The 12791-nt window shown below is 47.4% G+C and overlaps 1 protein-coding gene across 1 annotated transcript in view; it reads left to right on the forward strand.

The window, feature by feature from the left end:
- The window catches only part of RIOX1 (ribosomal oxygenase 1), a 235283-nt gene that overhangs the window by 119559 nt on the left and 102933 nt on the right, over nucleotides 1–12791 (forward strand). Inside the window, exon 9 of the mRNA XM_069234671.1 lies at nucleotides 12302–12480. Within this exon, the coding sequence (XP_069090772.1) occupies nucleotides 12302–12480 (179 nt within the window). The remainder of the gene's footprint in view (nucleotides 1–12301; nucleotides 12481–12791) is intronic.

Below are 12791 nucleotides of genomic sequence, written 5' to 3' on the forward strand. Positions count from 1 at the left end.
TGATTCTTAAGGATTGAGACTCCCTTTTTTTTTTTTTAAACCTTAAAAAGTGATATCTCGACTTGTGCGTATTGGATTTTTGTCATGTTGATCTTATTTTATTCAGATAAATATTATCTATTTTTCTACACTGGTGTGGAGTACTTTTTTTGTGGTGTTTTCACTGTTACTATATGAGTTATTGCACAAATACTTTACACATTGTCTTCTAAGTTAAGCCTGCCTGCTCTGTGCCAAGCTGCCAGAGGGTGAACACAGGATAATTTGGGTTGTGTTGTGACATACCCTGAGTAGGATTATGGTCCCTACTTGGACCCAGTTTCTAACAGCGCCCCAATATCCCATCATGGAAGTTGTGTCCTGAATCCCTCTAGGACCCCGACTCTTGCAATGTTAGAGGGTCATGTATTGCAAACTACTTCAAGGACAATGCAGGAACAGCCTCTACTTTGGTCTAGTGGGAGGCATTCAAAACCGTTCTTAGGGGATGCTGTATTGCCGAATCAGTGGGGATCCGGAAGACCCTGGAGTCTGAGAACTGCCTCGCAAAGGCAGCCCTGCATGATTGTGAGCAGCAAAAGCCTATCCAACCTGAAGTCTACCATGACCTGTTGGAGGCCAAGGAGAAAGTGGCTGTATACACTGAAGGGCTGTGGTGCTTCAATTACCGGGTGTACACAGTGCAAACTTAGGCTGAGGGGGACAGGGCAGGGAGGCTCCTGGCATGGCTGGTGAACCCGCCAAAACGAGGTTTGGTTTTAGTGGAAATTGACACCAGAATGGGAGACACAGTGTACTGCCCAGATGACATTAATCAGGAGTTTTGAGAATACTGCACCAGGCTGTACAGTGGCACCAAAGGGGTTGCCCCAAGTAAAATAGCTTTTCTGATTTCCCCCACCCCTCCCGCCAAAACCTACCTAGGATTTTGCCCCAGGTGGCCAATATCACCTTATCAGAAGTACGAGCAGCCCTGAAAACTCTGGCCTGGAATAAGACCCTGGGAACAGACAGATTCCGGTTGGAATTCTACTGGGCCTGTATGGAGAGTTTGACCCCTAAACTCACTGAATTATATAGGGTGGCCTAGGAGACGTTATGGTACCCCACCTGAAGCCGAGTAAGTCAGCCAAGGACAGACGAGCCTACCGCCCGCTGCGGGCAATGAATACTAACTACAAAATTCTAAGTCACATCCTGGCCTCCTCCCTTTTCCCGAAGATGACCTGTCTTATTCATCGCAACCAGGCGGGCTTCGTCCCTGTTCGTAATACAGCCCATAATATCCGAAGGTTACTTGGGATGTTGGCGGTCACTGCAACCGGCGACACAGAAGCTGCTGTCTTTGCGGTTGACATCAAGAAGGCCTTCAATAGCCTTGAATGGCCATTCCTCTAGACGGTATTGGAACACTTTGGGCTGGGCTAAGGGTTTATATCCTGGACTAGCCATCAGCCAGAGTTAGAACACGAGATTCAGTCTCAACCAGTTACAGCATTGAGAGAGGCATGTGACAGGGTTGTCCCTGTCACCTTTATTGTTCGTCCTGGCTTTAAAGCCATTGGCGTGCGCGGCCAGGACGGATGAGGCCTTTCGTGACATAAAGATGTGGTATCAGAAGCATTATATCGCCCTCTATACAGATGACCGGCTTTTCTTACAGGTTACTGAGGCAGATCTTGATGGGCCCGAGACTTGCTGAATCACTTTGGAAATCTCTCTTGTCTCTGAGTTAACTGGAATAAGTCCTGTATATTCCTGGTGCGCCTTACTGGCTTGCCTTCAGAGGGCTTAGGACCCCTACATTGGGAGCCTCGATGCTTGACTTATTAGAGCTCCACATTAACCATAAAACGGAGGATCTTCTGGAAGATAAGGTGGGTAGAGCAGTCCGGGTCCTGAGGGCTCATGTGGAGTTGTGGTGTGAATTGCCACTATCAGTTGCAGGCAGAGTGGCACTTCTAAAGATGGTCGCCTTTCCCCATCTGCTCTACTTCTTCAGAACGCTGTCAGTGTGCATACCGCAAGCCTATTTCAGGGACAAAACTTCCATCTAGATGCCTGCGATGGCAGGTGGTATTGCGGTTACGGATTTAGAGTCTTATTACCTGGCGGCACAGTTAAAGTAGTTAACCCAATGGATAGTCAGAAGACTTGCTGTAGGTATGGGGTACTCCCCTCAACTCCATCCGTTGGGCCAACTGGCAAGACTGGTGCTTCGGGTTCTTCACTGGGAGATCACCAACAACTGAGAAACCTAGACCCTGCAGCACTGTTGGTCCAGGAGCCAACTAAGACTGTGGACCCTGATCCCGTATTCCCTGGACGTAGCGTTGCGGTTTCTCTCCAAATTGCCATATTGCGGGAATTGGCATGGACTGGAGGGATGGGTTGAGGAGGGGGTGATGACAATGAGGGACCTATTCGCGGCTGAGATTCTCCTCCCGTTTGAGGAGTTCAGACAACGATATAACCTTCCACAAGGACAATTTTCCTTCATAGTGCAGTCACAGCAGCTGTCCGTAAACATTGGAAGCGACCACCAGGACCTCGCCCCGCCTTCTGTGACGTCATCGCTGACACCATCAGCCCTCACACCCTCGCTTCCACAGACTATATCCTCCTTGGTGACTTTAACTTTCACCTGGAGAACCTCCACGACCACAACTCAACATCCCTTCTAGACAACCTCACGAACCTAGGACTCAAACAACTGGTCACATCACCCACCCACTCAGCAGGACACACGCTAGATGCAATCTTCACCTCGAGCAACCACATAACCTGCACTCACAACACCGAACTCCACTGCGTCCATTTCTCCTTCTCAAAACCCCCCACACACAACCACCAACACACCACACCCTACCGCATGTGGGACAAGATCCCCACAGAACACCTGAACGCTCAACTCGCTCATAACACACCCTCCCCCCCCCCCCAAACACCAAGGACCCCAACATTGCTGCCCATAACCTCACACAATGGATTACAACTTGCACCGACTCACTCGCCCCTCTTAGAAGAAACATCACCACCCGCAACATCAAGAATGCCCCCTGGTTCACCACGGAACTCCAAGCCTCCAAGCGTGAATGCTGCAAAACAGAGAAAGCTTGGCGCCAGGAACCCTCAACCACCAACTTCTCCCCCCTCAAAACCACCATACGCAAACATCAACTCATTCGCACCACCAAAAGGGCATACTACAAGGAACGCATAGACAGAAACTCACACAACAGCAAGGAACTCTTTACCATCATCAAAGAGCTCTCCAAACCCCAAGCCAGCAACATCGACCACACTCACACACAAAACCTCTGCGACTCCCTCTCCAACCACTTCCACCTCAAAATCTTAGACATACACAACAGCTTCACACCACCAGCACTCACCACCACCGACACGACCAACAACAACTCTTCCACCCCCACCTACTACACACCTGGGCCCCTACCAACGACGAAGAAACAGAAAAAGCGATGCATTCCATCCACTCAGGCTCCCCCTCGGACCCCTGCCCCCGCCGCATTTTCAGAAAAGGCCAGCCCAACCATCGCTCCCAAGCTTTACGCAGTAATCAACAGCTCTTTCGACACCGCCACCTTCCCAGACTCCTGGAAGCATGCAGAAGTAACCGCACTCCTGAAAAAGCCCAAAGCAGACCCTGATGACTTCACCAACTACTGCCCAATTTACCTTCTCCCCTTCCCTGCCAAGGTCGCCGAGAAGTTAGTGAACACCCGCCTGTCTCACTTCCTAGAGGAAAACAACATACTCAACACCTCCCAGTCTGGATTCCGCAAGAACCACAGCACTGAGACCGTCCTCATCACCTGTACTGACAACATCAGAACCAGAGTCGACAAGGGTGAGACAGTCGCACTCATCCTCCTGGACCTCTCCTCAGCCTTCAAGACTGTGCCACAAAATACTCTGCACACGCCTTTACGATGCAGGAATTCGACACAAGGCCCTGGACTGGCTCGCCTCCTTCCTCACCGAAAGAACCCAGAAAGTCCGCCTCCCTCCTTTCCACTCCCCAGCCACTGAGATCATCTGCGGATTCCCCCAAGGGTCCTCCCTCAGCCCCACCCTTTTCAACATTTACATGGCTCCGCTCGCCAACATCCTCCGGCCACTCGGAATCACCATCATATCCTACGCAGATGCACCCAGCTTGTCATCTCCCTCACCAGAAACCCTACCACCGCCAAAACCAACCTCTACGCCGGACTCCTTGACACCGCCAAATGGATGACAGCAAGCCACCTCAAACTAAACTCCAACAAAACCGAAATCATCATCTTCGGCCCCAACAAAACAATATGGGACGACTCCTGGTGGGCCTCTGCCCTAGGATTATCCCCAACACCCGCCACCCACGCACGCAACCTCGGCATCATCTTAGATTCTTCTCTCTCCATGACCCAGCAAATCAATGCCATCACCTCCTCCTGTTTCAACACCCTCCGCATGCTGTGAAAAACCTTCAAATGGATTCCCATAGACACCAGAAAGACAGTCACCCATGCACTCAACAGCAGCAGGATAGACCACGGAAACACCCTCTACGCTGGCATCACAGTCAAGCTTAAACGAAAACTCCAGAGGATCCAGAACGCCGCCGCCCGCCTCATCCTGGACCTCCCACGCCATGAACACATCTCCTCCCACCTCAGATCCCTTCACTGGCTCCTGATCGACAAAAGAATCATCTTCAAAGTCCTCATCCACATAACACAAATCCCTCCACAACACTGGACCAACCTACCTCAACGAAAGAGTGAACTTCCACACTCCCACTCGCCACCTCCGCTCTGCCAACCTCGCCACAGTCCCCCGCATCAAACACGCCACCACCAAAGGCAGATCCTTCTCCTACCTTGCCCCCAAAACCTGGAATTCCCTCCCCACCAACCTCTGCAAGACTCAGGACCTCCTGTCTTTCAGAAAACACCTCAAGACATGGCTTTTCGAACAGTAATCGGCAGCCCCCCACCTCCTTTTCTCGTCCCCAGCACCTTGAGACCCATACGTGTGAGTAGCGCGCTCTATAAACTTTTTTGATTGATTGAAGCAGAGCCGATGCCGTCCTCCAACTGTCAATATCAGGTGACTGCTGCAGTCACCTTCAAAGCTGTGACCTGATGGTACCGTAGGTTGGGGCATGAAATTGATCAACTCTTGTTATGACTGAAGACACAATGGAAGGAAGATTTAGATATCAACCTCCCAGATGAGGAGTGGGAGTGTATTCTGGAATACACGAGTAAGGTGACACGCAATGCCAGGTTCAGGCTGATTACGTTTTATGTTCTTTATAGGGTGCACCTCACGCCTAGCAGATCCAATAAATACTTTACCACCACAGATGCAAAATGCCGTTAATGCGCTGAGATGGGGGCAGGATTCTTCCACACGTTCTGGGCTTTCCACAACTGACAGACTTTTGGGAAGCCATCACTGGCAGACTGGCCGATGTGACTGAAAGAACAATCCCTTACTCCCCTTTACCTGTTACTCAACTTCCTCCATATAGCCAAAACTAAGATAACTAGTACATTTCTAGACCTTGACTTTGTCTGGTGAAAAGAGAAGTAGACAGGAACTGGAAGCACCCTCACTGGCCTAACATAGTTACTTGTGAAAGGGACTCATCAAATAGGCATCCTGTGAAAGTATGATCTGACCCAGATGCCTGAATAGGCAGGGCACTGTGGAGGCAGCTAGGGCTTGGGAGGCCTTAGTGGATCAGCTGCAACACCGAGAACACGAGTCTCCTTTGGAGAACTAATTTGGATGCTTTCTGGGTGTGCTCGCGGGTATAAGCCCTAAAAAGGAAGGTGTGACCTTGTGCGTTCCATGGCTGTGATCCCTTAGAAGACAATATGGTGAAATAGCATACCTAGACTTGTTCTTTTACATAAATGTGGCTGTGGGTGTTTATTCAAACATGAGCCAATTAGAGGGGGACACTACAAGGGGGTAAGGGCTGGGGGAAGTGGGTGTTTAGGGAATTAAGGGACGGTTGGGTGAGTGATACACTGGGTGATTGGGGGGGGGGGGGGCTAGCACCCTCATAGGAGATGCTTTGGTCTTCACCATTAACGGTCTCGACAAGTATATGACGTTTAGCATTCCGCTGGTGCAGTTGAGTTTCATGCATTGCTGTGCCTACCTGATTGATGATTGTTATACTAAAGTCCCCAACAAGATTGTATGCATTTACTATGTTGAAAATCCAACAAAGTTTCTTTAAAAATTGCTTGTTTGATACCGATGCAGAGGCTGTTCGACAGCAGATTCACAGCCCGTGAGCCCAAACGACGACATTCTTCTTGGCTCACCTGTATTTCAGCACAGCCCGTAGACGACGCAGTGACCCCACTGTGTGGAAAATATCTCTGCATTGTGCCCTTAGCGTCAAAGCTTTGTCCCATCAGAGGTACTTTATCAGCAGACTCTGCATGAGTTCTGTAGCCAGCCTACCCTCGATCAGTCGGCCTTGCACCAGTTCCTCTCAGCCTCAAGGAGCCATTTGACAGCTAGTGACTGTTTCTCATTTAATGTTTAAAAATTCATATCTTGAATTCTATTGATTAGATTTTTGTTGTTTTGGTCTTGTTTCACTTAGATAAATATTCTCTTTTTCTAAACTGGTGGGGTGTCTTTTTGTGGTGTTTTCATTGTGGTACTTAGTGTGTTTTGTGTGTGCTGCACAGATGCTTTACACATTGCTGCTTAATTTAAGCCTGAGTGTTCTGTTCCAAGCTACCAGAGGCTGAGCACAGGTTAATTTAGGGTGTGTATCTGACTTACCTGACTAAGATTGTGGTTCCTGCTTGGACAGGGTGTATACCTCTGCCAACTACTGACTCAATTTCTAACACCCAGTGTTAGAAATGGGGTCTCCAGTTGGCAGTGGTTTGTACCCTGTCCAAGTAGGGACCCTCACTCTAGTCAGGGTAAGAGAGTCACATAGCTAAGATAACCCCTGCTTTGTAGCTTGGCACGAGCAGTCAGACTTATCTCAGAGGCAATGTGTAAAGTATGTATGTATGTATGTGTATATATATATATATATATATATATACACACACACACACACAGTGAAAAACACTGTAAAAGTACTCCAAACGAGTTTAGAACGGTAGCCAATGTTCATCTGAGTAAAACAAGACCAAAATGACAAAAATTCAACATACACAAGTAACAATATCACATTTTAAAGGGTTAAATGAGTCTTCATCCATAGGAATCAATGGTTGTATCTTTTTAGCACAAAGTACCTGGGATTCATTAAAAATAAATACGATGCAGACCGCAGGGCAGGTGAGGTGCCAAAAAGCAAAACTATGCCTTAGTTCCTTACTGCGCAGGGGAGGTGACACGTCGATTCTTTCCTTGCAGGAAAGGCAATGCGTTGAATTCAGACATGCAGCTTTGGTTCCTTACTGTGGTGTGGGGTTGATGAGAAATTGACGCCCCAAGGATGATGCATGGAAAATCCAGACACGCTGCTTCGATTCTTGAGCCGCAGAACAGGCTCTGTGTCGGATTTTTCTGCTGTGGCGGGTTGGTGCATGGATTTTCTCCTTCAGATCACCAGGTTCCACTTCCAAGGGCCCGGGGACTAGAGTTGGCACCACTTGGCATGTCAGGACTCTCAGCAGAAGAGCCCAGGCACTGGTAGATGAAGTCTTTGATGTCCCTGAGACTTTGTAACAGGAGGAAAGCTCAGTTCAAGCCCTTAGAGAACCTTGGAAAGCTTCATGTAGAAGTCCAGTCCTTTCTCTCTCAGGACAGAAACAGCACCAAAACAGGCAGAATGGCAGTCCCTTATAGAGCTTCCAGCTCTTCCTGGCAGAATGTCCTCAGTCCAGAAGGATTCTAACTTTGTGGGGCTAGAGGTCCAGTACGTACACCCAATCCTACCTTTGAAGTAGGAAAACTTCAAAGAAAAGTCTTTGTAGTGCATTAGACAGTGCCTTTCTTGCCCTGGCTAAAGACACACTCCAGGGTGTTGGAGAATGCTTTGTGGAAGGACAGGCACAGCGCTTTTCAGATGCAAGTGTCAGCTTCTACCACCACTCTAGTTCAGGAAGACCCATCAGGTCTGGTGATGGGCCACCAGGATATGCAGGGCACACCTCAGCTCCCTTTGTGTGACTGTCTAGAGTGAATGCACAAAAAGCCGAATTGTCATCCTTACCCAGATGTGTATTCCACAGACAGGCAGAGGCACAGTATAGTTAAGCAACAAAAAGCTCACTTTCTAAAATTGGCATTTTCAAACTTACAACTTTTGGTGAAGTTGGTTTTTGAATTATATTTTTCCATTGTGAGTTCAGAGACCCCCAACTCCACATCTCTATCTGCTCCCAGTGGGAAATTACACATAAGATATTTCAAGGCAATCCCCATGTTGCCCATTTGGAGAGACAGTTCTTCCAGTAGTGAAAAACAAATTTAGCAGTATTTCACTATCAAGACATGTGAAACACACCTGTACATGTCCTGGATTTGAAATATAAGGCACCCTGCCCATGGGGCTGCTTTGAGCCGACCTAGGGGGTTACTTACAGGTAATAAAAGGGAAAGTTTGGTCCTAGCAAGTAAGTGCACTTGCTAGGTTGAAGTGGCAGTTTGAAACTTCCCCACACACTGCAGTGGAAGGTCTGAGACATGTTTACAGGGCTACTCATATGGGTAGCTCAATCAGTGCTGCAGGCCCACCAGTAGCAATTGATGTACAGGCCCGGGGTACACATGGTGCACATTACTAGGAACTCTCTAGTCAATCGGACATCCCAATCATGGATAAACCAATCACCAATACAATTTAGCCAGAGAGCACTTGCACTTTAGCACTGGTCAGCAGTGGTAAAGGTCCCAGAGTCCTAGAGCCAGCAAAAGTGAAATGCAGAACACAGTCAAAAACAGGAGGTAAAACGTTTGGGAATAACCCTCCAAAAAGGGCCATTTCCAACACCCACCCATGTAAGGTTCTGTGGCTGTGTACTTGACTCACCCTTTGCTTGCACAGAGTCTGGAGCATCAGAAAGCATGCGATACTTGCCTGTACGTGCTTGGATGCATGTGTATACCTGTGTGGTATTTAACATTGAGATCTGTGGGTTTCATTTTGGAACTACAGGGCCTGGCAAGGCTTGAGATGACTGTAAACCGGTCGTACGTATTCCTTTTTAGACTCCAGGAGACATTATTCTCCAGTGAGCCTCCTCCCCACTTTTTAACTTTACCAACATGCACCTCCATTAAAATTTAATTAGCATTAATTGGTGACATGTATGGTAATTTTATTTCCACCTCATCTGGATCCCCGTATCTATCCAGCTAGTTTAATTTCAGCACTCCCTCTGGTTCTTTTAACCAAGAGGTTGAGTCCGCCCAAGTAGTATCATCTTACTTGGGTGGGGCTAGGTGGTCAAATGATGAAGCAAGACACTATTTTGTGTGTGAGACCACCTAGTCCGTAAGGGGACTCCCCTCCTTTCTATCTCCCCTCCTAGGACAACACAGTTTCTCATTCCTGAGACACTCTTTGCCCATGCCTTCTACAACCCATATGTTAAGGCGACCTAATTGATACCGCCTTTTGAGAGAACACCGGTTAAGTTCCACCCTCAACCCCTACTACCCCACACCCTTAGTGGTTCTACAGATTTCTCTTGGGAGGTGGTGTGGGTTAGCTAATACTCCCAGTACTCTCCTTTTGTGTTTTATAGGACTGTAAACCCCCCATAAAAGAGCTGTGTTTTGCTGGCCTTCCTGAAGACTTGGGTGGAGCACACGTGGCTGGAAGAGGAGCAGCGTATTGTCTGTACACATCAAAGGTCTTTAATTCCAAGAAGAGTTACTTGTCAGTGGGTCATGGACTCATTGTCACTGAGATGGTGAAACTGATATGGTTGGCCCTGTGGACCAGGAAATCTTGATAGAGAGGAAGGCTTGGACCTTTGAACCATTACGGGGCATATTTCAGTATGATCTCCAGTTACTTCCTTGGCCTGTGTTTGCAGCCAATCAAATTTGAAGTGGCTACTGTTGTGGCAGACTGTCTCTTTGACAAAGGAAAGTACGTAAGAGAGCTTTTCAGAGTAGCGGGCACCCCCAACAGGAATTTTAATGGCCCCCCCCACCCTCCGTCTGCTCCAGGAGGCAGTTACTTGTGTGTGTACTGGTGTCAACAGCGCACTGGGAAGGGGAGGCACTGTGACTGGTGCCTGCTTGCGGCCCTACATGGTTAATTCCCATGTGTCTTGAAGGGACCACCTTGGAGCTAGGGCCTTGCCCAAACTCATTGTGCTATGTGAATAGGTTGGGGACACTTACTGATTGCTGGAGGAGCTGAGTGGGGACATGTGACATCAAAGTGGTTGCCTAGAGAGTGGGCAGGCTGATGCAACATTGGAGAAAGACTGAAAGAGGTTGCAGGCCCTCAGTGTGTGGAGACCAGAGCCTGCGAAGAGCACCTGATCCTCTAGGGTTGCCAGCTGCCCTCTGGTTAGGTAAGACTGCAAGTCCACGGGACCTGCCGGAGACCTGCACAAACTTAGCAGCTGAGCACATCTGACTTAACTCTGAAGGCCAAACATAGACTTTGTTTGCGTAGCATGGGCTGCATCTTTGAGTTATCTCCAGTATTAAATGAGGAATAACAAACCCCCACTAGACCAAAAACAGGGATTATGCCCATGATGATTCCAGCACGCTGACTTTAAGAGGCTGTGCAGGTTGTTTTACGGTGCTGATGCTTTGCTTTATGTGTTACATTAAAGTAGTCCTTTTTTTAATCAACCAAGTATTTGACTGGACATCTTATTGTTTGTACTTTGAGTTGTGAACCTGTGCATGTATTACACCTACTGTTTCCCAAAAAGTTGTAGACTGCTCGACTTTCACAAAGTCCAGTACTGGACGGGGTAATACATGACCCAGTTACACTGAACCCATAGAGAGTCAGCCCTGGGACAACAGGAGGAAAAGACCCCAACCCCCATGGTGGGCCTGTAGCCTCTGCCTGCCCTTTGGCCCTCTGAAATTGGTCCCGATAGTTTTTACAAGTTTATCTCTCCTTAGGAACTGGCATGACCCTAAGCTGGTTCTGACCTACAAGCAGATTGTCTGACCTACAAGCAATTACATTCTCTTGAACTACTACAACTCTTGCCTTGGCTTACCGTTGTTGCATTCTGTTTATAAGCTGTTGTTTATTTGATTGAGTTTTGATTACCTATGATTTCTTTTGAGGCCTGTTTGGGCAGCATCTGTGCATGCTGAGTCTGGTACATCTTATTGTCCTAGACCATCCTAAACTGGTTCTGCCAGGCTTTCATTATCTTCCTACGGAATGAGGTCTTAGATCTTGCTTCATTTTGAACCTAATGCCATAAAGGTTGTTCCCAAAGGGCACAAGGTTTTGGCTTCCTGAAGCCCAAATGGAAATCAAAGCCAAGAAATGGGCACCTTTCAAGTAGAAGCAGTTGGGACTGCACTAAACTTAGAGGAGAAAGTGGTTAATCCTACCTTCCACTTTTATGTGTCCCATTCTGTGATACCTTCTTTTGGAAGTTTGAGCGTTTTAGGAGTGATGAAAATGGAGAAAAAAAAGAAAAAAAAATCTGGGAAGATGAGACTGGACATTTGATTGTGGCCCTGAAGTAGTGAGGTGAAGAAATCCGTAGCCTCTTGAATCAGCAGCCTGAGAGCACTAGAAGAGTCACCTGTAAACTCATAAGTTGATTGCATAAGCATTTTTGATTTACGGTGGCTGTGAAGGGGTAAAGTTTATTTAGACCCATGATCTTGTAAGGTTGTTTGCATAGATGACTCACTTTGCCTGCTTTGATGCAAAAAATAATAATAATAATCAGAGTTTTTGGTGCAATCACTGAACAAGGTTTTTACATTTTTGAAGTGTTGGCTGTGGCTGATAAAACCTTGTTCTGAAGTGTTTTCTCATTCATCCTACTATCTCAATAGGCATAGTTTACAGGACATCAGGAATTCTCTTGCCTGTGGAGTATTTGCTTTTCCAAGTCAGTGTCTGGCAGTTAACAATGGGAAGCATGTTTTGTTTTCTATCATTTTTTTCTGATACGTACTAGCAACAAGTAGAACATTAACAATATGTACCTTGTTTGCAGAGTTTGGTAAGCTGAACCAATACTATGTTTAAATTTCGTTCATGCTTTAGCAAGCCCTCAGTTTAGTTCAGCCCATATTACGAACCTTTTCTGTTGCATCAGTATTCTTCCTTATCATTATTGTTCAGAAAATTTCAGCCAGGAAGAAATTGGAGAGCCCATTCTGGATACAGTACTTGAAGCTGGAGACCTGCTCTATTTTCCACGAGGGTTTATCCACCAAGGAGACTGTTTTCCTGATGTCCACTCTCTTCATGTAACTATTTCTTCATACCAGAAGAACTCCTGGGGAGACCTCCTTGAAAAGGTATATTTTCTTAAATGCAAGTCAGTAGTTGTCCATTGTCACAGTAACTAATGGTTTGTGGTGTAGACAGTGAAAGAAAGTGCAGAGATGAGGACGCCTATATAAGGCTGCCTGCAGCACACCGGAATAGCAAGCACACCAAAGGCAGATCTGTCTGGTCCTCGGCAATGCGCACAGTGCCGGCCATGCTGCTAGTCCTGCTGTTGACGTCAGGTTGCATCTTGGAGCAGGTAAAAAATAGTGAATAATGGTTAGGCTCTGGTCCGCCCAGTACTTTGGTTATGCAGGTTTTGTCTTGGGTAAACCACTGT

The sequence above is a fragment of the Pleurodeles waltl genome, chromosome 5 (genome assembly GCF_031143425.1).
Source record: "Pleurodeles waltl isolate 20211129_DDA chromosome 5, aPleWal1.hap1.20221129, whole genome shotgun sequence".
NCBI lineage: Eukaryota > Metazoa > Chordata > Amphibia > Caudata > Salamandridae > Pleurodeles > Pleurodeles waltl.